This window comes from Podarcis vaucheri, assembly GCF_965113315.1.
Source record: "Podarcis vaucheri genome assembly, chromosome: 1".
In the NCBI taxonomy this organism is placed as follows: Eukaryota; Metazoa; Chordata; class Lepidosauria; order Squamata; family Lacertidae; genus Podarcis; species Podarcis vaucheri.
This window is the reverse complement of record NC_138759.1, coordinates 89024711-89049000: the sequence shown is the minus strand read 5'-3', so window position 1 is coordinate 89049000 and position 24290 is coordinate 89024711. Positions and strand designations below refer to the sequence as shown.

Below are 24290 nucleotides of genomic sequence, written 5' to 3'. Positions count from 1 at the left end.
CAGGCGCTCGTCTTGGACCGCCGTAATAATCTCAAATAAGAAGGACCAAAGGGGCGGAGCTATGCAAACAAGTGGAACGCACTCGTAGACTGAGCTGGCCTTAGCGGTGTCGTGCGATTGGCCGAGCGAGGCGATAGGGGCGCGGCTATGCTAATCAGGGTGCAACTCGATAGCGCGGATGCGTGAAGCGCAAATTGATGTGCAAATATGCCATCACGCTCCACGTTACGTGAAGCCCTGGAAAGGGGGAGGGGGCGCTGATATGCCAATAAAGTGCCCAGGTGTGCAAGGGGCGGGGCCTTCTGCATCTCCCCTGCTATTAAGCTCGGCCCAGGTACTGAACACCTGTATTCCTCTTGCCCTTCTCCTCGGAGAGCCAGCGCTGCAGCCCGCGCACCATGAGCACCAGTTACCCTCGCCCGGGGAGCCTGAGCTTTAGCAGCCGCTCCCACGGCTCCCTCTCCAACCGGGGCTCTTTGTACCGGGCCAGCCCGGGGAGCTTCCAGCCGGGGCTCTTCCGACTAGGATCCACGTCCAGCGCCTTCCCCGGCTCTCCCCTGTCCGCCTCGCCCGCTTTCCTTCTCTCCTCGCTGCCCACTTTGGAGATCGACCCTAAACTGCACCAGATCCGGACGGAGGAGAAGGAGCAGATCAAAGGGCTGAACAATCAATTCGCCTCCTTCATCGACAAGGTGCAACCAGGATGCGCGCGTGGGGCGGGACGTTGCTCTGGGGTGGGGGGTACGAGAGGGGGGAAAGGGGTGTTGGTGGTGCCTATTGAAATGAACATGCCCAAGCTAGTGTAGACCCATTGAAACGGATGGGCTGAGTCAAACTTAATTTACTACCACTCAGAGAGATTGCCCCTTTGCGCAGGCAATGCTGCTCCAATCAGAGTGGAGAATACGGAGACGGAAGCATTTATGGAAGTTCCAAGTTCGTGTCTACTTGTATTCAGGTGTTGAAGTTATGGGACCCTGTTGTTAACATCTATCCTTGTTGTTATCACTACGCAGAGCCCAAGCCTCTGCCAGGCAGTTTCAATAGAAGTTAACCCAACGCTGGCAATTACTTGCAATTACCTCCACTAGGTAAAGTTTGGAACACACACAAAAAGGGTATTTCACGCTCATCCCCAGTGCATTTATTTATTCACAGCGCAACAAAAAGCACAGCTCCAAAGAGGAGAAAAACCTTTAAAAACCAACAACACAAAACTTGATAAATTGATTTCCATAGGTGCTTCCTCCTAGAAACCACTAGAGATGGTGCAAGTCAGAGGATGCAAAGGAGATGCTTGATAAGAGTATCTGTTTTCCTTAATGGGGCAAGTAATAGCTTTGGAAAGATAAGGCTTTATATTGGCTGAGGCTGCAGTCTTGTACCTGAAAATAAGCTCCATTGGGAACAGTGTTATTTCTGAGTAGATTTGTACAAGATTGCACTGCAGATGTTTCAGGGTAAGCTGTTAAAACTCAGGTCTCCCTGAACTGTGATCCCAGTGTGACGTGGGTTCTCCACACAGCTCGCTTTTAAAAGCTTTAAAGAGATGGGAGATATGATCAGAGATCTCCAGAGTATGATCTACTTTGGCTGTGAGTCAAATACTGCATTATTTGACTAGCAGACTTTTCAAGGCCTCTTTCCAAGATTATAAATTGGCGATTCCAGGAATTGGACTTTCATGGAAAGTATTACATACACTCTGTTTATATATAGGGAATGGAGTTAGATGTATACCCAAGTCTAGAACATTGAACTAACACATGTTCACATGACTGTCGCAATAAAGATGGACAAAGGGGGTGGAGGAAGAATTTTTCATCCTTCAATAAATATATACTGAAAGGGTGTTTGGGAAAACTGTGCTACATATCACACCACCAGACAAATATGATGCTCATATTACTAACAAAGGGTTTTCCAACATCCCAATTTCCCCAAACTAAGGTGGTGTGTGTGTGTGTGTGTGTGTGTGTGTGTGTGTGTGTGTGTTCATCTTAATCATCCATGTTGTTCAATCTTACTGTAAACTGAGGAGTAGGTGAAACTTAAGTTGTTTGCTTAAAATAAAAGATCAAGCTCTTTATTCTGGGACCAGGAAGTAAAACAAGATCTGATGTAATTGTGAATTGTAGAATGTGGATGTGCAGGTTCTAAAAGGAATATGGATCTCAAAACTGATAGTCAATTTACTAAAGCTTCTCAAGGTGTGAGCTACAGGAAATTGTGCAAAAGTATTTCTTTCATATACACACTCACTATAAATTGATTATTTTAATCTAATATGGATTCCCCCCCTCCACAAAAATGTTCTGTACTTTAGTGCAATTCAATAAGTGTCTATACAGAAGTCGCCATTAATTCAATGGGGCTCATTTTCAGATACAGAATTTCGGCCTCAGTTGTACGTTAGTCTGCGTGTGCATGTGTGTGTGCTGGGGGAGGGGTTTCTTTTCAATCTAATAAAATACTGTCTTTAAAAACTATTTATTTTGAAACTACAAACCAGCTCTAGGACACACTGCTTAAATAACGTTAATGAATTTTGCAGTCCAGAAACTTCCAGTTTCTAACAGGCACGCTGTCCACAGAAACATTTCACAAATTTGTTTTAGGTAGCTGCATATACACCATACATTGAAAGCACCCAGCTTCCTCCCAATACTACTGGGAACTGTAGTTTTCCAAGGGTGCTGGTAATTGTAGCTCTGTGAGAAGTAAACTACAGTACATTGTTTGGGGGACGTCATGTGCTTTAGATGTGTGGTGTGTACACAGCTGTTATTCGGAGGATAGCCACACCTGTGAGGGATGCTGTATATGTATCAAAATTCCTACAGAGCAGCCAAAGATGCAAATGCTGCATTGTGTAGGAGACAAAATTTATCTCTCCTACATAGCAAGCTATTCTTGCCAACCTTCCCAGCTATTAAAGATGCAGGATGCCTGTCTGTATTCTCCTTAGCCAGTGAACATCCTACATGTTCGCTTGTGCTGAGAGACAGTAGCCATTTGTTGCATTCAGCAGTCCAAAATATGTGAGGGATCATTGCATGACATGGATTCACACCAAACCCACCGTGCAAATCAATGCAGACATTTCGAAGGCACAAAGCAACCTCCGAAAGCTGCTTCTGAAATATCCCTAAGCATGATACCTGAAAAAGTGAGCTCTTTGGATAGGTGTTTGGAGTCCTCAACTATGGCTCAATGGATTGCTTATTTTACTAAAACTATATGTGTTGCAAGACAGTTAAATGAAGGCTCCATTCCTACTTCTAATGTACATGCGTCATAACAATGAAACAAAGAGGATTTGCGCCCCCTGGTGGACAGATGTGTCAAATGCTAGTTCTTGGTTTTCCTGAAATGTTTCACTAAAGTACCACCACCGTTTCAATTCGTAGAGCTAGCTTACTTCACACTCCTCCTTCTGATACAGAATCCTGATTTCGAGGAGTGGGTGCACGGTGATTTTGCCCCTACTCCATGTCTCTAAATCTTTCCCCGAAAGGGGAGGGCACATTTCCCAGCAATCCCAAATCTGAGGAGTTGGGGGCAGAAACTAGAAATCTCTTCTCAACTGTTTATGCCAGGGGTTGTCAACCTTGTCTCTACTGCCCACAAGTGGGCATTTCAGGATTCTAGGGGGTGGTAGGGGGTTCTATGGCACAAGCTGAATCCTCCTTCCATCGAGCACTGGTGGGCAGTAAGGAAATTTTACCATCAAGAAGGATGCAATATTGGGCGGTAGGTATAAAAAGGTTGACTACCTCTGGTTTATGCAGTATCACATAGTACTGAAACATTTTGAATTAGAAGACTGAAGGCATTGGTCTTTCTCTAATTCCTATATTCAGGCATGAGTGCTGTTGCTTATGTCACCCATGCAGAAGAGAGAAGTAACAGCAAACCTAAGTATGGCTGCCTAAGCCACTCCTGTTTAGTCTCCATTTGGGGTGCTCTCACCACTGTTTTGTGAAGAGGTATACACACAACATGAGCCACAATCCATATCTATCCTGTTAAAGGTAAAGGGACCCCTGACCATTAGGTCCAGTCGTGACCGACTCTGGGGTTGCGGCGCTCATCTCGCTTTATTGGCCGAGGGAGCCGGCGTACAGCTTCCAGGTCATGTGGCCAGCATGACTAAGCTGCTTCTGGCGAACCAGAGCAGTGCACGGAAATGCTGTTTACCTTCCCACCGGAGCAGTACCTATTTATCTACTTGCACTTTGAGGTGCTTTCGAACTGCTAGGTTGGCAGGAGCAGGGACCAAGCAACGGGAGCTCACCCCATTGCGGGGATTCAAACCGCCGACCTTCTGATCAGCAAGCCCTAGGCTCTGTGGTTTAGCCCACAGCACCACCCATGTCCATTTATCCTGTTGTTCCTTAGTAAATACTGTGTTTTGATGCCTCCCCTGCCCCAAACCTGCTTTGATCCAAATGGAGGAAAAGCAATGGTGTGGCCATGTACACAGCCCAACACTAAAATGAGACTGACTAGTGTGGCAACACATTCTTTCTGTCCTGCTTTGCTCTAAAGGAATTGTAGAAATGAAGGCAATGGAGGGTTGGGGCATCACACAGAAAATCTACCATTTCTCAGTCCTGTAAACGATTTGCATGTGAGTTAGTTTGTTTCAGTGGATTCCAAAAAAAAAAAGCAAGGATTTCAGGCAGGATGTGATGCAATGAATGAAAGTAAATAGTCATTAGATTTCCTTCTGAATTGCCTGCCCTGTGGAATGCCCTCTCATCAGGTGTCAAGGAAATAAACAACTATCTGGCTTTTAGAAGACATCTGAAAGCAGTCCTGTTTAGGAAAGTTTTTAATGTCTGATGTTTTATTGTATTTTTAATATTTTGTTGGAAGCTGCCCAGAGTGCCTGGGGAAACCTGGCCAGATGGGTGGGGTATAAATAATAAATTTTATTTATTAATCATTATTATTATTATTATTATTATTATTATTATTTTATTGAAATGCACTGTATTTCTGAATGGTCATCTCATCAGAATGAATCAAACACAAAGCACATAGTGGGGGGTTTTAGAAACCAGTCACAAATGGCCAGACAGAAGCATTGCCTGAGTAACCACTGAAAGGTGTGGTGGGATTCTGGACCCTGAACAAGGCTGCTCAGGCTCCCTGCCCCAGTGCCCATTTCATTTTATTATTTATTTATTTATTTATCCACCCACCCCCAGGTGCGAAAGTTAGAGCAACAGAACAAAGTGCTGGAGACACAGCTGAGGCTTCTGAAGGGCAAAGACCAGTACAAATCCAATGTGGGGCGCATCATGACGGCCCACAGCCAGCCTCTCAAGCAGCAAATTGATGCACTGAAACAGGACAAGGTGAAGCTGCAGAATGAGCTGGACCACATGCAGGCCTATCTGGATGAACTTAAAAGCAGGTGGGTTTGCGAGGTGCAAATGAGATGCATTTTAAATTGAGATCTTACATGCCTAGCAAGGCAGGAAGTGGCTAGCAGATACTCGGAAGAGGAGCTACAGGTGCTGTGGAGAAAGGAAAGAAAGCCTGGAGGGCAAGGGGGTTGGAAAACGGGGCATAGATGTTCAGTCTAAATTCCCTGTTTGCCAAGATCAAACAGCATCTCCTCTCCCTCTCTTTGTAGGTATGAAGATGAAATCAACCGGCGTAACCAACTTGAAAATGAATTTGTGCTTACCAAGAAGGTGGGTCTCGGAAGTGAAAAAAACATCTACACATAGAACTTGTAGGGCATAGGGTTCCAAGGCAGTTCTCCCTATTCTCTACACCCAGGATAGCCAGTGGGTGCCCTCAAGGGGTCCAAATCCCAAGATATACAGTGGTACCTCGGGTTACATACACTTCAGGTTACAGACTCCGCTAACCCAGAAATAGTACCTCAGGTTAAGAACTTTGCTTCAGGATGAGAACAGAAATCGTCCTCCAGCGGCGCAGCAGCAGCAGGAGGCCCCATTAGCTGAAGTGGTGCTTCAGGTTAAGTACAGATCACTGGAACGAATTAAGTACTTAACCTGAGGTACCACTGTATAAACCTCTTAGCAAAACACTCACCAGCCAAGGGTAGTCCAAACAAACCAAAGCGAAGAACAGGAAATCAGTCTAGGTTCAAACCATGATCCAGAGGCCAGGTCCAAGGTCACTGTTCAGCTAAGATATAACATAGCAAGGCAGGGGAACTGGAACCAGGAGCCAGAGACTTGTGCTGTTTCCAATTACCAAAAGGCTCAAGAGGGAGAATTTATGTACTCTGGCCTCCTAGAGCACGCCCTAAGCACAGCTGGTGGCGGTGAAGGGATGTCAGGGATTTGTTACTCATGAGGAGATACCTTACTCACAAGCAATGGTACCGGCTCAACAGCAGACACAGGGCTCAGGAGCCACCTTGGAAGATAAAGGTGGTACAGTGGTACCTCGGGTTACATACGCTTCAGGTTACAGACTCCGCTAACCCGTAAATAATACCTCGGGTTAAGAACTTCGCTTCAGGATGAGAACAGAAATCGGGTGGCGGTGGCGCAGCAGCAGCAGGAGGCCCCATTAGCTAAAGTGGTGCTTCAGGTTAAGAACAGTTTCAGGTTAAGAACGGACCTCCGGAACGAATTAAGTACGTAGCCAGAGGTACCACTGTATATAAAATGTAATAAATATAATTAATAAATAAAAGACTGCTGTTCAATCACTGCCATCTCCTGGTCCACCTTCCCCTGCATCTTGGCAGTTCAAAGGCCTCTCCAGATTCTACAAAGGCTCTCTGCTTTGCAGGAATGTCAGAGGGGAGATCTGGCATCCCTGCTCCCCCTTCCAAAGTGATTGAAGAGATCCCTTCTCCTCCAAGCCAGCTTCCCACAATTCACCCCTCTGCTCTGTTTCTTCTTCCTCTGTCAGAGCTGCCAACCCAATCCCGCTGCCGGGCTCTTGACAGGTGAATCCTGTTCTGACCAAGGCATGGGATCTGCTGACTACTTCTCTCCTGTGACAGGACCTAGATGACATCTATGTGCAGAAAGTGGTTGTTGAGTCGAAGCTAGAGAGCACCTCCAATGAAATGAAATACCTCAACCAGCTCTTTGAAGAGGTGGGTGACACATGGGAGAAGAGCAGTGGGTGTGTTTGGTAGGGGTGAGTGGGAAGAGGGTGGGATTATTATCCCATCATCTGGATTGATGGCTCACAAGGAGTACTCAAAGGAGATGAGAAGGGCTTGGGCTTTGCTCCATCATTATGTTCTCCATCTGAGATGACCTGTCATCCCAACCTCATCAACAATGTCATTATTTCTCTCTCTCTCTCTGCTCATCACACCCAGGAGACCCGGGAGTTGCAACCTCAGATCCAAAATGCAATGGTGACTGTGGAGATGGACAATAACCGGGAGTTGGAGATGAAGCATATAATTGATGAGGTGAAGGAGCAGTACCAGGCCATGGCTGCCAAAAGCCGTGATGAGACTGAACAGTGGTACAAGAACAAGGCAAGTAGCACATTTCCATCACGTGGAAGTGTGTGCATGCAGGCATGCAGAACATATATGCATATGGTTGAACATAACATTTTAAAGAGAATTGGCTGGTACCTGGATGAAGCTGTTGACTAAAACCTCCTGGTTCTTCTCTTTACCTTCCAGTGTGATGACATAGCAAGACAGACCCAGAAGAACCTTGAGGATCTGAAGAGAGCCAGAGGGCAGATTGCTGAGCTGACACGCTATGCCCAGCGTCTTAATGGGGAAATTGAGGCCCTGAAGAACCAGGTGAGCTGTCTCTGGGCAGAAAACGAGTCTTATTTAAACTATTGGTGAAAGCTGAGAGTTTACACTAACAGGGGAAATTAGACTGCACTCACATCTCCTTACACACTCTACCTCTCATTCCTGAGCCATTCAACCATTATATGATTGCATTTCACAGATAAGTTATACCTTAGGTCTGCAGGTAGTCTCAATCTTCATAAAGAAGTGGAACAGCTGGAAGGGGATGAGAAATGGGTAATTTGGTCTTGAGGGGGGCATGCTTCATGGATCCACTTCATGTCCTCATTCCACATACACTGCTAAATGAAATGTGTGGCCCAGAAGGCCTTCAGCTGCTTCCAAAGGTCTACAGCCCAAACACTGATTCTTTTTGAAGGGTAACTTAGGCCACTTCCAGATGACCTGCTAATTGAGCATTCATCCTCATTGGTTTGCATAAAGTTTGTGGGGAGGTTAGGTGACATGGGCTGTTCATTGAGTACAGTGGTACCTCTGGAACTTAATTTGTGGAACTTAATTTGTTCCAGAGGTCCATTCTTAACCTGAAATCGTTCTTAACCTGGGGTACCACTTTAGTAAAGGGGCCTGCTGCTGCCGTGGCGCTGCCAACGCACAATTTCTATTCTCATCCTGAGGTAAAGTTCTTAACCCGAGGTACTACTTCCAGGTTGGTTGAGCCTGTAACCCGAAGTGTTGTAACCCGAGGTACCACTGTATTTATTATGATTTGTTTGCAGGGCACCACATCAAGCAATCCCCCCCCCCCACACACACACTTCTCAGTGCAAAAAGTCCCATTTTAATGGGTTTCCTGCACAAGGTACCAAATCCACTCTAATTGCACAACCTGAATTTTCCATTATGGGGTAGACTCCCACCCACAAAATAGCAACATTCTGGGCATGACCTTAGCAATTTGTTAGAGCAAATTGTTAGAGCAAATTGAAAGAACTGTGGACACTTCGACTGTCTCTCTGTTCAGGTGAGATTCATTCACTTGCTGGTCAATTCATGTTGTGCAGTTTTCAACAGATTAGGAGGTCTTGTGCAACAAACCTGCTTCTCCAAAAGATCAGAGTTTCTGCAATAAAGACAAGTGACGGGGAAACGCACTGGAAGGGTAACACCTGCTTTGGCAACATCATCTAACCTCCTTGCAAACAAATCAGAACGGACGCTCGGTAAACAGGTCATTTGGAAATGCCTTGTATCCCCAAACTGAGGAACAGTGGAAGGGCTCGTTTTTGCCCAAGTTTTCTCAGCTCTTCCTTTGCTATTCAAATTGGCAGCTGGGGAAAATAGGACAAGCAGCCGCAGCCAAATTGGAGCAACCATGCAGCCCCAAAACAGGATCTTCCCCATCACGCTACAATAAGAGACAGGCCTTGCCTCCAGTTTCCTACTGTGGGCTTTCCCTGTGGCTTCCCACCACGGTGTTGGAGCCGTCTCACAGCTCCTCTCTCCTCCTGCCCAGCGAGCCAATCTGGAGAGTGCCGTGGCGCAGGCTGAAGAGCAAGGGGAGCAGGCTGTGCAGAGTGCCAAGGGTGCCATCCAAGAGCTGGAGGAGGCTCTGAGGCGGGCCAAGCACGATATGGCTGGCAAGGTGCGAGAATACCAAGAGCTGATGAATGTCAAGCTGGCCCTTGACATAGAAATTGCCACCTATCAGAAACTGCTGGAAGGAGAAGAGAACCGGTAAGCAAGGTCCTGTGGGCGGTAAGCAGTGTTAGTCCTGTGGAGAGAAGACTCATTGAAGCTGATAGACATGAGTCCCTTGGATCCATTCATTTCAGTGGGTCTGCTCTGAGTAGGATTTAGTTGGATGCAGCCCTAACTTTGGTGGAACTCGCCATGCATGGATGGGGCAGGTGGGAGGTTGGTCAATCAGTCGCTCTGCACCTGGACATCTAGGATTGGCTGTTCTGCGTGACATCACTATGCTGTCACATGGGAAGCTGCTTCTACAGAGTCAGACTGACAGTCTATCTAACTCAGTATTGCCTACACACCATGGGCCACAATCATGGTTTTGGAGGTTGTTTGCACTAATGGGTGTGTGGCCACACCACTCTGTCTGTCGGTCTGTGTCTATCATGCGCGTGCGCACACATACACACACACACAGGCATCCATGTTCCTCAGATGATCTGTGCAGATCAGTTGAGGGGGTGCATTAGCATCAGCCCCCCTCCTTTCATCAGATGCACAAACTGATTACCAGGAAGTGTGCTATATTTAACCCTATCAGGTGCTTTGCTCCACTCATCCCAGTTTTCTCTCTCTGCGTGTGTGTGTGTGTGTGTGTGTGTGTGTGTGTGTGTGTGTGCATTTGCCATTGCCAAAATCAGCAGGGGGTTGGGAGGTAAAAAAATAAATGTGGGGTGGGGGCACTTGAAATACTGAAACACCATTGTTCCATCACATGTTTTTCCCCCTTCTCTCAGGATGGGTGGCCAGGCTCCAAGTCAGCAGTTCAGTGCTATAGACAAACTAGGTAAGTGTATTTCCTACTCTGACTGAAGCTGTGCATGAAGTTCCCTAGAATAGTCCCAAGCCTGTGGTAAAAATGGGTGCTCATAAAATGGAGGCGGCTGGTAACTCCATCAATCTCTCCTGCCATCCTCTGGATTCTTCTGGTAACGCAGCAGCCCCATCCTTGCCAAACGGGTTCCCTTTGAGCTTTTCTAGGTTTCCTAAATGACTAAACAACAACAACAACAAATTTTTTGCTATTGTCATCACTCATCACTGCATTTTTCAAATATTTGTTGAATATTTGATATCTCCGTTGGATACTGGAAGACATTCGATTTTAACATTTGGTATCTGGCAGTCTGATACTGATTACAGTTCTTGATAGTTGATTATGTGTCATGGTATTTGGCATTTGACAGGGAAGACGTTCCACCCAGTGTGTCTGCCATGATGTGGACCCAACTTAGTTAGTTGTTATCTTGAGGTCTCAGTATTTAAACTTTTACATGTGTTAGGTGAACAGAAAACAGTAGAAACATATTTTAAATGTAATCAAGAGATTTTTGTCCACGCACACACCACAGAAGGCTCCAGAACACCTCAGTTTTTCTTATGCTTGTTTGGCCTGCCTCTTGACCTTAATACTGAATGATGCCCCACAAGAAGCCAGAATTTCATGTAATATATTGGGTGCCTCCTATCATCTGCAGGGTTCTGCGTCCTCCTTATAATTTCACCTCTGCTCAAGACCCTTTGGGTTCCTCAGAATGGTATCCTTGCTCAGTCTCCATTAGTGCAAAATATATTGTTCCTGTTTCTGGTTCTATATCTGGGTCTGGGTCTCTCTCTGTGTGTGTGTGTGTGTGTGTGTGTGTGTGCGCGCGCGCGCGCGCGCGCAAATTCATGTAAATCACTCGCTTAGTGCAAATGGCCAGTTGGCCTTCTGGCTCCTGGACCTGCTGCTAACTTGCTTGAATGGCGTTTCTAGCTGCCTCCTCTTTCTCAAATCACTTGGGGGGGGTCAAATCAGGAGTCTCTTGCTTAAAGCCATCCTTCTTTGATCTCTTGACCCAGATTTCTAAATCCATCCATTGCTTATGCAGCTGGGCTCCTGACACAGGGGATGGCACTGCCTGCCCACAACATGGCACCTGGGGGGACTTCCTTGACCAACAACAACTCCCTGAAGAGGCCCTTGCTCATCAAAACCATCGAGACCAAGGATGGGAAGATCCTCTCTGAGGCCAGTCACTTTTCAGAAAAGTAGCCGAAGCAGAACAAGCCAAAGGGGCAATCAGGCCCCAGTGCTTAAAAATAAATGAGTGTTTTAAAGCCTTCTACAGATCCTTGTTTTCTTTACTTGTCCACACAGTGGGTCTATTTCCTCTCTAAGCCATCATAGGCAGGCCAGAACCCACTGCTGGTAAACTGGTGTGGGTGATGCATCCCTTTGACACAGGGATGGGGGACCTGCAGCCCTCCAGAGCAGGCTTCCTCACCCTCGGCCCTCCAGATGTTTTTGGCCTACAACTCCCATGATTCCTAGCTAGCAGGACCAATGGTCAGGGATGATGGAACTGTAGTCTGAAAACATCTGGAGGGCTGAGGTTGAGGAGGCCTGCCCCAGAGGTTGACGAACAACAACTCTCATCAGCCCAGCAGCATGACCAGCATTCAAGGATGCTAGGAGTTGTAGTGTCGCAAACATCTGGAGAACCAAAGTTTCCCCCATCCCTGGTTCAATTCCATCAATATTATCCTCAGCTGCACCAAGTTTTTTGCATGAGTCCTGACAGCAGCTCCAGGCATTTGGTCCCTAATCTTCCATTTTTGCCCATGCGTCATATAGGTTTATTTTTTGCTTGCGGAGAAGCAGGAGGTTCTGATCTCCCTAGATAAAGTGTACAACAGTGGATACTGGACATTTTGCATCCAGGATGATGGCTTTTTCTTGGATGCTGAACAAGACTGAATTCCTGTCTTATCCTGGCCAATCCTGAGCATCTGGCTTTGCTACTCATTCCTTCACTCCCTTGTTATGCTAGAGAGGACTGGCCCAACCCTTTGGGTTTTGTTGAAGAAACAATTGTCATTGTTTGCCCTTAAAAGGCAAGCTGGTACTTTTGGAGACAAGAGTGGGGCATAACTTATGTCTTTTAGAGAAGAGGGATGATGTTCCTAGGGGAGAAGCATCATGGTAGCCTACAGTTTGAAAGTTCAGATGCATTTGGGGTGGGAGGAGGTAGCCTGATGTGCAATGGATAAAATGCTTGGAATGGCCTTCTCTTCTTTTCTGAGCAGAGGCTCTGCCACTTTCGTGTTCTGAAGAGAATCCGGCACAACACTGAAGCTACAGAAAGAAAAGCAGGAATGCAGTTCAGAGCTCTTTGTACCGAAACTTGTGCAACCATCCACAAGGGGGGGGGGTAATGGGGATGGGATGGAGCATGACCCTTAAGGGATCCTACTGAGAAGAAGAAGAAGAAGAAGAAGAAGAGTTTGGATTTGATATCCCGCCTTTCACTCCCCTTCAGGAGTCTCAAAGCGGCCAACAATCTCCTTTCCCTTCCTCCCCCACAACAAACACTCTGTGAGGTGAGTGGGGCTGAGAGACTTCAAGAAGTGTGACTGGCCCAAGGTCACCCAGCAGCTGCATGTGGAGGAGCGGAGACACGAACCCGGTTCCCCAGATTACGAGACTACCGCTCTTAACCACTACACCACACTGGCTCCACACTGAGAAGGGTTTGAATCTTGTAAATCGTGCTCCAAGAGGGATAGGAACAAAAACAGCTGCCTTGCACAAAGTCAGACCACTGGTTCATCCAGCTCAATATTGTCTATACTGCCCTGGCAGCAGCTTCAGGATTTCAGACAGGGTACATTCCCAGCCCTATCTGGAGATGCTGGGGGTTGTACCTGTGACCTTCTGCATGCTAAACAGATGTTCCACCACCGAGCTACAGAGCAGGAGAACCTAGGAACACTCAGGTCCTGCTTGTGGGCTTCCTGTAGGCATTTGGTTGATGGCTGTGAGAGTAGGATGCTGGACCAGGTGGGACTTTGGCAACATCCAGTGAAGCTCTTCTTCTAAAGCCTGTCTCTGAGCTTCAGTTCAGGAAGGTTTCCTGCTACAGCAAGAACGGGGAACTCACGGCCCTCTAGATGCTGTAGGACTCTAGCCCATGAAAGCATGTGCCATAATACAATCTGTTAGCCAGGAATCTGTAGCAATAAAATGATCTGCATCCCCTTAAAAGTGGACTGTGAGCAGGAGCAAATGTGTGATACGAAAGAACTGGGTTCTGGGGTTTGACACTAGCAAGAAGCCAGCTCCCCTGCCTGCCAGCTGGAGCGACCTGATTCCGTTCTATGTATTCTGTATAGTTCCGTGTTTCAGCAGCATGCGTTGCAGGGAGTTGTACTAGATGACCCTCACAGTCCCTTCCAACTCTACAATTCTATGATTCCATGTGAGCATAACCATTGCAAGGCTGTCCTGCAAGCCCAATCCATGTGCTCCGGAGCGGAGTTTTTGCATTAAGAAAAATAGGACACTTTTGGGCTGAGCCCCTGGCTTAGATAAGTCCTGTTTGGTTGCCCTCCTGTGTGAAAGTCAAAGCACTTTAGGAGAATCTGCAGGACTTCAGCTTTTTGCTGACTGTGTCCCTAATTTACCGCAAGCCTCCAGGGCTATCTTTGCACCATAGGCTAGCTCAGAACCACTAGGAGGCAGATGAGCCTCTAAGCAATCAGACCCTCTACAGGCCTGCAATTTGCTAGCAGCTAACAAGGGGTGTGACTATACAATCTGGAGGAGGGAAACAGCCTTTCACTGTGGTTTCCAGCTCCTCTTCTCCCCCAATCCACGCCTGCTTTCTCAGTTCCCTTTTCGGTCAAAGATGGTCCAAGATACGCTACTATCTGATAGCAGCTGAAGATGGGCCAGCCCTCGAGCAGAGCGAGGTATCCAAGAAGCACCTGACAAGTCCTCGCTCTCATCACCACATGGTTGGGTGTGCATTGGGAACTGGTGTCAACAGGAGCTGTGCCCAGGGAAGGCTGATAAACCTCCAGGTTAGTTTGTGCCTGTCTGGCCCTCGATATTTCACCTTGATTAGGAGGGTGGGAAGGAGGGAGGGAAGGAAGGAAACCAGGCCACTTGCCAGTCACTGGGCTGCATTACTCAGCTGAATCCATTCGCACAAGGTCACAAGTTCATGGAGAGGAACTCACAGTAAACCTACCCAGGGGAAAGGATGGCTATGTCTATTTTGGTTTCTCATTTTTCCAGTCTTAAATTCAGTTCTCCACATTACCACATCAGTTGGCAAGTTGTCTGTCTGTTAGTTTTTAAAAGTCTTCATGAAAATTCACCAGGATTTTAGTGCAACTTTTTCCTAATATGCAGTTTTGTATACTATACATGCTTCGCAAAGAAATTTTGCCTAATATAATGCATTTTAAAATGCGATTTTCACTGATAGATGCATTTATATGTATTTACCCTGGTACAGTAAATGCATTGTTATATATAAAGTGGCTGGAAAGCGGCGCTGCAAATTTCAGACAGGTGTGAATTTTGAAGGGTGTCTGTGTCTCAGTTCATGCACTTTTCTTTCTTTTTTTCTTTTTTGAAAACTTGAATTAGGCAGCTTCAGTGCCAGATTACCAGATAGGAAGAGTAGGCACCAGCCTATGGGCCCCATGCCTTTTAGGAGTCCTGCGACAACAGATCAAAATAATATTGATTTGTTCTTGAAAGAAAATTACAACCATGCTTTCTTGGTTCAATGTTATCCCACTAGAGTGGGGGCCCGCAAGATTTCAACTGCCTAGGGGCCACAGGGTTTAATCCAGCATTGGGCAGGTTTGCTTTTAAATGCTAATGAATGAAATTTATCCTCCTTACCCAGGAGCGACTCAATCATAATGGAGCACAGACGACATTGTTTCCCCATTAGCAATAAAGGATTCTAAGGGTTACCAAAGGTCTTGATTTTGGGAGTAGCACTCATATTCCACAGAGGCTCACTATGCAGTCACACTATGACTCCATGGCTATAGAACACTGACAGAAACCGAGAACTGGGAGTGAGCAGAGCAGTGTCCTTAAGACTGGTGACAGGGACACTTGGCTGAGGATAAGTCCCATTGAAACTGAAAGCAAAAATAAATAAATCCAGAGTTCCTTAAAATATTTCGCAAGCAAAATTTGCTTGGTGGGTTGTTGTTGTTTTTTTTAAAAAAATGGATCATTATTACATGAAGAATGCTGCCCTTAAATGAGACTGGAGAATCAGGCTGTTCCAATAAGATCCACACATTGCTCACTGTTTGCTGTCTCCCGCTCTCTCCTACAACTCCCATCATTCCTGACCATTGGACGTGTTCAGCGTCTGGAAGGCAACAGGCTCCCCATCTCTGTGCTACAGTTCATTTTTGTTTTTTCACTAGGGTCATCCCTGTTAGTGACTTGTTTGCAGGTTAATCGGTACTGCTTCTGGGGCCAGCCCTTGCAATCGTATCTGTATAAAAATAAAAATGTTGCCTGCCTTCTCTCTCAGCTCAGCATGCATCCCATCATTAATCTTCACCATTTCCATTTTTAATAAGTTAATATTGAACTTATTTCTAAATCCTTTCCTCTCATCCTTCTTTCTCTCACGCCTCTTCCCCTGACTGCTTTAGAATACTCTTGTCCATTGCATGCAGCTGCTGACTGACATATGAATAAGGCTTGGGCACTGTACTAATTATTATTAATACTTATTGTACGTGAGCACATCTACTGGCAGATTAGCATGTTGATCCCATTCACAAAATGATTTATGCTGAATCATGCCCAGCAAAATACCAGGCAGGAAATCTTTCACATGGTAATTCACAGGCCATGTGTGAAGCTCAACAACAGACACAAATTACTGTTGATATATTGCAGGAAATGAAATGCCCCTATGAGCTCCAAAATGCCCACCAACAGAAGAGGCTGCTTATTGCTTCTCTAGATGATTCACTGCTCTGAATCTTGCCTCTATTCAAGCAGAACAACGGCTCCCATAGAGGCCTAAGGCTTAATAATTATTTTTATCATTTAAATAGACAGTGCAATCAGGATGCCCCCCTTTCCCAGCAAGTACCTCGCCTTTCCCATTTCCACTGCTAAAGCCCTGTCATTATTCGAAGAAAAGACACTTTGCATATGTTCTCAGTAATATATATTCTCAGTTATAGATACATATAGACCCATGCTTCAGTATCAGAAGCGGGGGGGGGGGGGACAGGGACACTCCCTGCCTATTGATATTAGGCAGATGCCCTTGCTGTAGAGTGGTACCTCTGGTTACGAACTTAATTCGTTCCAGAGGTCCGTTCTTAACCTGAAACCATTCTTAACCTGGGGTACCTCTTTAGCTAATGGGGCCTCCTGCTGCCACACCACCAACATGCAATTTCTGTTCCCATCCTGAGGCAAAGTTCTTAACCCGAGGTACTACTTCCGGGTTAGTGGAGTCTGTAACCCAAAGTGTTTGTAATCCGAGGTACCAGTGTACTGTTTTCGGCACCAGCTAAGAGTTTTTGTTTAAGCAAACCTACCTAGACATGTAAATCTGACCTGTATTTTAATGTAGTATGTAATTTTATTTTAAAGTGTATTTATTTTAAAAATACTAGTATTGTGTTGAAATTTTTTTAACGTCTTATTTTATTGCCAATTTTATCATATATCTTATATTTTATGTAAACCATTTAGATGTTTTGAGGATTAAGCAGTATGGAAATTCTCTTCACAAAATCTAACGGATGAGGCAAAATTCAACCCACGCACATGCAAGAAAAGCATGTGTGTGGGTTGAATTTTCCCCACAGCACCTCTGGTTCACTCTCACACACAGTCCTCATCTAGACATAACTCTATGCCAAATAATGGTTTAGTGTGAATGAGCAATGATAATGTTTTGCTCCTCCCCTGAGGTTTTGCTCCTGCACTGTGCTGAGATGTGAACAAACCATGAGCCAGGGTTTGGATGACACACTAAGCCAAACCATGGCTCAGTATCAAAACAACTGGGGAGAGACAAAACACCACAATCTCATCTCCATGACCACTAAACCATGGTTTGGCTTAATGTTGCATGTGAACCAGGCCACAGTGGAAGTAAATCTTTTGGGGTGCAAAAATGAATCTAATTTCAATTGGGAGGAAGGGAAATGTTATTGAGCTGATAGTCATTTGGCAAATGCAACTTTAACAACATACCAGATTAACCCTTTGTGCCGGCTATCATTGCATGGGTAGGCTTTCCTTTGCTTCTTAAGCTGGTCGCTCTTAAAGCCCCTTAAAACCACCCTGTCAAATGATTCTTTCCTCATTTTATTCTACTTTGTTTTCAGCCTTTCGAGAAAGATGGCAGGGCCTCAGCAGGGATGATTTCCTCTGGCAATTATGTCACTCGAATAGCTTAATTGACTCTCTTAAACGCAGCCAGATGGTAGGAGTCTCCCTCTAAAAAGCCTGTTGCCTCTTCTTTATGAGTGTCTTAAAATAACACCACTGGTTCTTTTAGTGGCTCTTGACTGCAGAGTAGCTGCAACATGAGGTAATGCCACACGTATTTATCCCGGCCCTCAAAAGCTTTGCCAAACAACTTCATGATGGTCTTCCTCCTCAACTGTTTTTCCTAGGCTACATCCACCCCATACATTAAAAACCCTATTATTATTATTACAGTAGTACCTTGGGTTACAGACGCTTCGGGTTATGCGTTTTCAGGTTACGGACCGCGGGAAACCCAGAAGTACCAGAAAGGGTTACTTCCAGGTTTTGCCAATCACACTTTGCGCATGCACAGAAGCGCCAAATTGTGTCATGCACATGCACAGACGCAATACTGCAGGTTACGAATGCTGCGGGTTGTGGACGTGCCTCTGTCACGGATTACGTCCGCAACCCTAGCTTCCACTGTATTCGGCTTACAACAAAAATCCAAATTCTTCGTCAGGCAACAGCACACAACAAATGCCAAGGTAAGTATTGTTCATCCCACAAGCTAAGCAATATAAGCACCAAGACATTACCGAATTTAAAAATTGTACAAGCCAGATATTCCAGAATACTGATGCCACAGGCCAGCCGGTCTCTTCCTTATTTGCAAAGGTCATGAAACTCTGCCACTCTGTTGCAAAACAGTCCTTTTTCCTTCCGGTCTCTAGCTGTTCATAAACAATGAGTCAATTTCTCAACCAAAACTCTAGTCTATGCTTTCGTATACCACTGTTTCATGGTAAGCCCTTTCAGGTCCTTCCAATATCCAGCTATCGGTCTTCACTGCTACCAAGAGGTAGCCAATCAATACATTAGAAATTTTTAATCGAGGAACTTTTTTTATAGCTCCACCACATGTGAGTAAAATAACCCACCTCCCCACAAATCCCTGGAAAGAGGGATTCATTGAAAAACCTCTCTGCAAATTGTAGCTCTGTGAGTCAAATAGGGAGTCTCATAACAACTCTCAGCATCCTTTGCAAACTAATATTCCCAGGATTCTTTGGGCGAAGCCATGACTGTTAAAGTGGTATAATAGTGCTTTAAATGTATGATGCAGATGTGACCCCAGTTGCTCCTTAGCACCTAATCTGTGGCTTCCAGGGCCCTACCATTAGGCAGAATACAAATGCCTCAGGTAGAAGATTTTGTGTGTCATGAAAGGGTATCAAGTTGTTAATTATTGAATTTATGATTGTTGCATTTTTCCTGTCAAGGAGGAGTGTTTGTGGGATTTATCTGCCTCAGGTGTCAAAATAACTTGACCAGCCATGGGTACTATGCCCCATGATCTGAGGTGGAAGGTTACTGCACTGCCATAGGCAACGAACTATCTTGAGCCATCCCTGCCACCTGCACTGCTCAGTGTTGGGAAATGATTTCCTCTCCTAAGACAACAGCTTAACTTTCAAGATTCCATGATCTTATGGCTGGACAGTCTGTGAGCATTTCCCAAAAGGATATGTCATGAGCCAAATAAAATGTCTCTGGGCGTTTAGGTTTGAAAGGTGGTCAAAAGGACCATGGAGTTCACAAGAGATTTCAGGGCTGTGGGTCTCAGTGAATGAAGTCTCTCTCTTACTCATTTTGTAACTGAAGCCTAACTGCAAAACACTTTGGGGCTCTTTATAAAGACTGCTAACATTTGACATGCATTCTGAGAATGGGAATTTTGGACAAACTTACCCTTCCTTGGTTGCCTGTTCCAAGTGGTTTAAAATACTTCACTTTTTTTTTCTTAAAAAAATGAAGTATCCGGTTTTAATTCTGTTACCAGATCTGCTTACGTGTCTATAGATCTGCACCCTTGACAGTAATATCACTTTTAGGGATCTTTACTGGAAATTATCAGACAAGACAAATGCTATTGCAACAGACATGATTACTTAAAAAAAAAAAAAGACCAGTCTTGTCTTGCTTATTAGGGAGAATGAGCAAGAACTATCAAGTGCTAGTCTTATTTATATCTAGGGGTAACTAATCCCAGTTCAGAGGTAGCAAGTCTAGAGAACTATAAGGAAGGTAGGCATAGGAAGGGGGTGGGATGTTAATAATTACCTGTCCTGAGGAAGGGAGAATTAAGAGCACTGGCTTTCTGAGTTTCACCATGACCTGCAGGGGCACAATCATGGCCAAATTCAAGGTTTCTGCCCAATGTTAAATATTTAGTGGCCAGCCCAGCTAGCTATTCCGCACCCTTGCCATAAACTTTTTTTTGATGAATTCAATGTATGGGGTGTTTTAGTCCTGCCTTTTTAAAATATGAACGTGCTTTTAGTTTTCACTGTGTTTTAGTTCTATGTTGGCTTTAATGTATGTGCTATTTTTTCTGGTAAGTCGCTCCGAGTTACGTTTTTTGGGGGGAAGTGGCAAATAAAGCCAATAAATAATACAACAATAATATCAGAATTTTTGCCCTATTGACACAGTAGCAACTAAGTTTATTTTTGGTTTTTTAAAAATAGATTTAGTATAATTGTGCTGTATAAGACACACTTAAACAAGATGTGGTGTTGCTAATTTTTATGCTGTATTATTGCTTTGTTTTATTTATTTGGAAGAACTCCTCAATGTGGGATTGATTTTTTAATAACTAAATACAATCATGTCAGTGAAATATTTCTTCTTCTTTGGCGATCACTCGTAGCCGAGTAAGATTGTCTTTCATATACACTGTTTTAAAAGTAAGTCCATAAGTGACTGTGGAGGCCAATTCTGGATCCACATGTACTTCCACAGCGGGGACATAGGTTTTCGGGCAGGAGTTGATCACAGTGAGGGTTTGCCAAGCGTGCTTTCCTTTTAGCACGTTTCTCCCTTTCATCTTGAGTTTGTGCTTCTTCAAAGTCCATGACACCTTTGGTAAAGGCTGTTCTTCAACTGGAGTGCTCGCAAGCCAGTGTTTCCCAGTTTTCACTGTTCATACTACATTTTTTAAGATTTGCCTTGAGAGAGTCTTTGAACGTCTTTTGTTGACCACCAGGATTACACTTACCATTTTTAAGTTCAGACTAGAGTAGCTGCTTTGGAAGATGATCATCAGGCCACAGTGGTTTGGAAGTGAAATGTAGTTTGCCAAGCTAACCTTCTGGCTTTGCTGAATAATAACATGGGGTGTCTTCTCATTTCCATTAGGAAGTCAATGTTGGAAGGTGCAGAGGATAGGGGAGTCCTCACTAGAGACACAGAAACTATGACACAAAATATCATCATCTGGCTCTCAAGGCCCCTGTCAGCCTTCATTGTTTTGGCCAACATCTTCCTCATCCTTGGGATCCTCTTCAACCGTAGACTCCGCAACACCACCAACTGGTTCTTCCTGAGCCTACTCTTTGCTGATCTTCTGGCCGGCTTATTCCTTCCCAATATTCCTGAGCTGTCCTCGACGAAGGATTTAAACTACCACCTCTGCTTCTTCAACTATGTGGCACCTAACTTCATCTTCCTTGCTTTCTTAGCCAACCTGCTGGTGGTGCACTATGTTAAGTATGTGTTCATCATCCACTCACTGCATTACCACCGGTCCTGGGTGTATCGCTGGCCTGGTCTTTACATATTCGTAGCCTGGACAGCTCCTTTGATCTTTGCATGCCTCCCACTGGCTTGGAACCAGTGGCGGCCCCATGCCAACTGTTCCTTTGGTCTGGTCTTCCCTATTCCTTACCTCTATCTAGAGACCTATGGCTTCCTCATTCCATCCATCCTTGCCATGGGCTTCATGTGCATCCAGGTGCTGTGCACATCCCGAAGGCAGCTTAAGGACATCACAAGACTCCTTCATTCAGTGAACCAAGGCCAGCCCCCTTCAGAGCTGGAGCAGCAACTGGAACTGAGGAATGTTAAGAAGATCGCTAGTGTCTCCTTCATCTTCGTGGCCTGCTGGGTGCCCTATATTGTTTGCCTGAATATCTCACTGCTGTCTATAGATCAAAAAATCCACCCTCTCATTATTCCTATTGTCACCTGCATAGGCACCAGCAGCGCAGCTGCACTGCCTGTCATCCTCAGCCTTGGCAACAGACAGTACACACAATTTTGGACAGACATGGCCACCAAATGCTGTGGGGGCTGTTGTCAAAGACAGGGGCGCAAGGAAAGGAAAGCCAAAGCAAAGGCCCACTTGCCACATGGTCATCATTGCCCTGCAGAGGCAGACCTCAATGGGGCACCAGGCTGATACCTTCGGAGGTAGCAAATTGTCACTAGAAGCAAGCAAAACCACACTCTGAGTAAGATTGTATATCTAGACAGATCTTGGAAATGGGCCCTGGTCATAATCAATAAGTCACCCTGTGCTCCTGTTGCCTAGAGGAAAGAAAGTTCCTTTTTTCTTTTTTATTAAAGATTTTCTTGATTTACAAAAGTGTGTTCAATGTCTCTCTCTCGTATTTTTTTCCATGTAACATTTTTACAAATCAGTTTCATTTGTTGAGACATTAGGAAGAAAAGGGGGAAAGAGGTGGAGGGGGTGAGATGGGTGAGGGTGAGATGGGGTAGCAATGTTTCTATTTTATTTACTATATGCTTACTATATGTAGGGTTTGGCGTCAGCGTTGCTTGTGCAGGTTCTTTGCTGTTCATTTGTGTTCCTTTGGTGGTGAGAGAGGTTGGGGTTGGCCTAGGGTGTGGTTATTCATTTTTGGTTGGCTGTGGTGGTCTTTGTTTTCATGTGTGAGTGGGGTGGGTGGGACAACCATACGAGAAATAAGTAAAATAACCAAGCAAGTATTAGAAACCACCCCAGAATTGGCCTTACTAAACATCTTCCAAGACAACAAAGCCCACTTACACCACAAAGAATTCATAACCCACTTACTTTCAGCAGCCAGAAGCATCATAGCCAGACACTGGAGAGACCTGTCAGGAGTAAGCATGAACCAATGGTACCAAATAGTATGAGAAAGTTACTTTTCTATCCCTGTTTGGATTCTCTGACTGGACTGGGAATTTCCCATGAATAATAATCGTTTTTGTGTTGGTTGGTCATTCATCAAATCTGCCACCCTAATATCAGATAGATTGCCTTGTTCCCTCAAGAGTGTTTGTAGTTTCCTTACAGTATCTGTATTTGGTCTGTACCCCTTGTGATATAGCTGCTCCCCACCCCATCCTGCCCATTGGCAGAGGAGAAAGAGGTGGGTCTGTTGTACCACTTGGAGAATAATGAAGCAAATATTTCTGTCTCACAGGTACCCACATTATGAAGACAGTATAAGCACTAGCTTTCAAACTGCACCACACCTGGAGAACTATATTCAGTTCTTCAGTAGGATGCTTTAATGATGATGATGATGATGATGATGATGATGATGATGCAATTAATGAAAATTAAGGTTTTTTAACACTTCATTGCAAAGCCTTACTGAGTTCAAAATAGTTTTTTGTTATTGTGTTTTCTCAATTAACACAGCCTAAAATTACAGCAATTAGCACGTGGGGGGGTATTTTTTGAGGTTGAATGGGGGTCCTCATAGTCATAAAGGCTGGGAACCACTGGGTTATACCTTTGGGATTTTTCTACTGACTTGCCATAATTTACTTTATATGTTTTTGAATATGGGTTACCACATGAAAGATGGCTGATTAAACTGCATTTATGCTATTTATTTTAAAATATTTTTATAATGCACTTCATTTAAAACAAAATTCCAAGGCAGTGTACAGTATTAATATAAAACCTTTTGATAAAATTACATCAAAATAAGATGCAGTATACAAATACAGTAGGCAGAGAAATAGCTACAATTGACAAAATGCCTGGTCGAATAGATGCGTTTTTAACAGATGGCAAAATCACAATACTGTAGGTGCTTGCCATATTTCAGAGAGGAGGCTTTTCCACAAAGCAGGCACCACCACAGCCAAGGCAGTATGCTGGATTATCACAAGGTGGATTAATGCACGTAATGGCCCAGCCAGGAAGTCTTCCTTTGAAGATCTAATTGAATGGGCAGGTTTATTTAAAAGAAGCATTTTTTCCCAGGTTACCAGCTCTTAGTTGGTTGTAGCTTTATATGTCAACAGAGGAAAATTGACTTGGGACCAGAATGGCAGCCAGTGTGGTTACTTCAAGAGGGTGTTACATGCATGCAGCAAGAAGCTGCAGTCAGTAACCTGACCACGGTATTCTCATATCCTCCCACATCTATCCAATGAAAATAGGGATGTCCTTAGGAAATGTGGGACATTCCAGGATCAAATCAGAAACCAGGATGGTTTCTGTAAATCCAGGACTGTCCTTGGAAAATAGGGATGATGATGATAATAATTTATTATTCATACCCCATCCATTGGCTGGGTTTCCTTAGTTACTCTGAGCGGCTCCCAACAGATTAAAAACAGAAGAAAACTTCAAACATTAAAAACTTCCCTAAACAAGGCTGCCTTCAGATGTCTTCTAAAAGTCAGACAGTTGTTTATTTCCTTGACATCTGATGGGAGGATGTTCCATAGGGCATGTGCCACCACCGAAAGGCCCTCTGCCTGGTTCCCTGT

The 24290-nt window shown here is 44.8% G+C and overlaps 2 protein-coding genes across 3 annotated transcripts; both read left to right on the top strand.

Annotated features, from left to right (window-relative positions):
• Nucleotides 1-243: 243 nt before the first annotated feature.
• LOC309541074 (keratin, type II cytoskeletal 8-like) lies at nucleotides 244-11589 on the top strand. Of its 2 annotated transcripts, none has more exons than XM_082238484.1 (9): nucleotides 244-692; nucleotides 5217-5425; nucleotides 5648-5708; nucleotides 7004-7099; nucleotides 7331-7495; nucleotides 7649-7774; nucleotides 9249-9469; nucleotides 10219-10268; nucleotides 11324-11589. In XM_082238484.1, exons 1-9 carry the CDS (start codon nucleotides 399-401, stop codon nucleotides 11329-11331), a joined length of 1230 nt encoding a protein of 409 aa, XP_082094610.1. In that variant the 5' UTR covers nucleotides 244-398; the 3' UTR covers nucleotides 11332-11589. The 2 variants fall into 2 exon arrangements, with proteins under 2 accessions (XP_082094610.1, XP_082094609.1); XM_082238483.1 differs by having other exon boundaries at nucleotides 247-692; nucleotides 11353-11589.
• A 2532-nt stretch (nucleotides 11590-14121) lies between these two features.
• Nucleotides 14122-22161, top strand: GPBAR1 (G protein-coupled bile acid receptor 1). The gene is made up of 2 exons (XM_082238590.1): nucleotides 14122-14326; nucleotides 20931-22161. The coding sequence occupies exon 2, from the start codon at nucleotides 20938-20940 to the stop codon at nucleotides 21970-21972; it is 1035 nt and encodes a 344-aa protein (XP_082094716.1). The 5' UTR covers nucleotides 14122-14326; nucleotides 20931-20937; the 3' UTR covers nucleotides 21973-22161.
• Nucleotides 22162-24290: the final 2129 nt, after the last annotated feature.

What these genes read in the sequence shown, in the direction of transcription:
- LOC309541074 (XM_082238483.1), top strand. Translation starts at nt 399, where the DNA reads ATGAGCACCAGTTACCCTCGCCCGGGGAGCCTGAGCTTTAGCAGCCGC. An exon ending in CTGGATGAACTTAAAAGCAG is followed by an intron (nt 5,426 to 5,647) that starts GTGGGTTTGCGA and finishes CTCTCTTTGTAG; the next exon opens with GTATGAAGATGAAATCAACC. An exon ending in CTGGAAGGAGAAGAGAACCG is followed by an intron (nt 9,470 to 10,218) that starts GTAAGCAAGGTC and finishes CCCTTCTCTCAG; the next exon opens with GATGGGTGGCCAGGCTCCAA.
- GPBAR1 (XM_082238590.1), top strand. Translation starts at nt 20,938, where the DNA reads ATGTTGGAAGGTGCAGAGGATAGGGGAGTCCTCACTAGAGACACAGAA.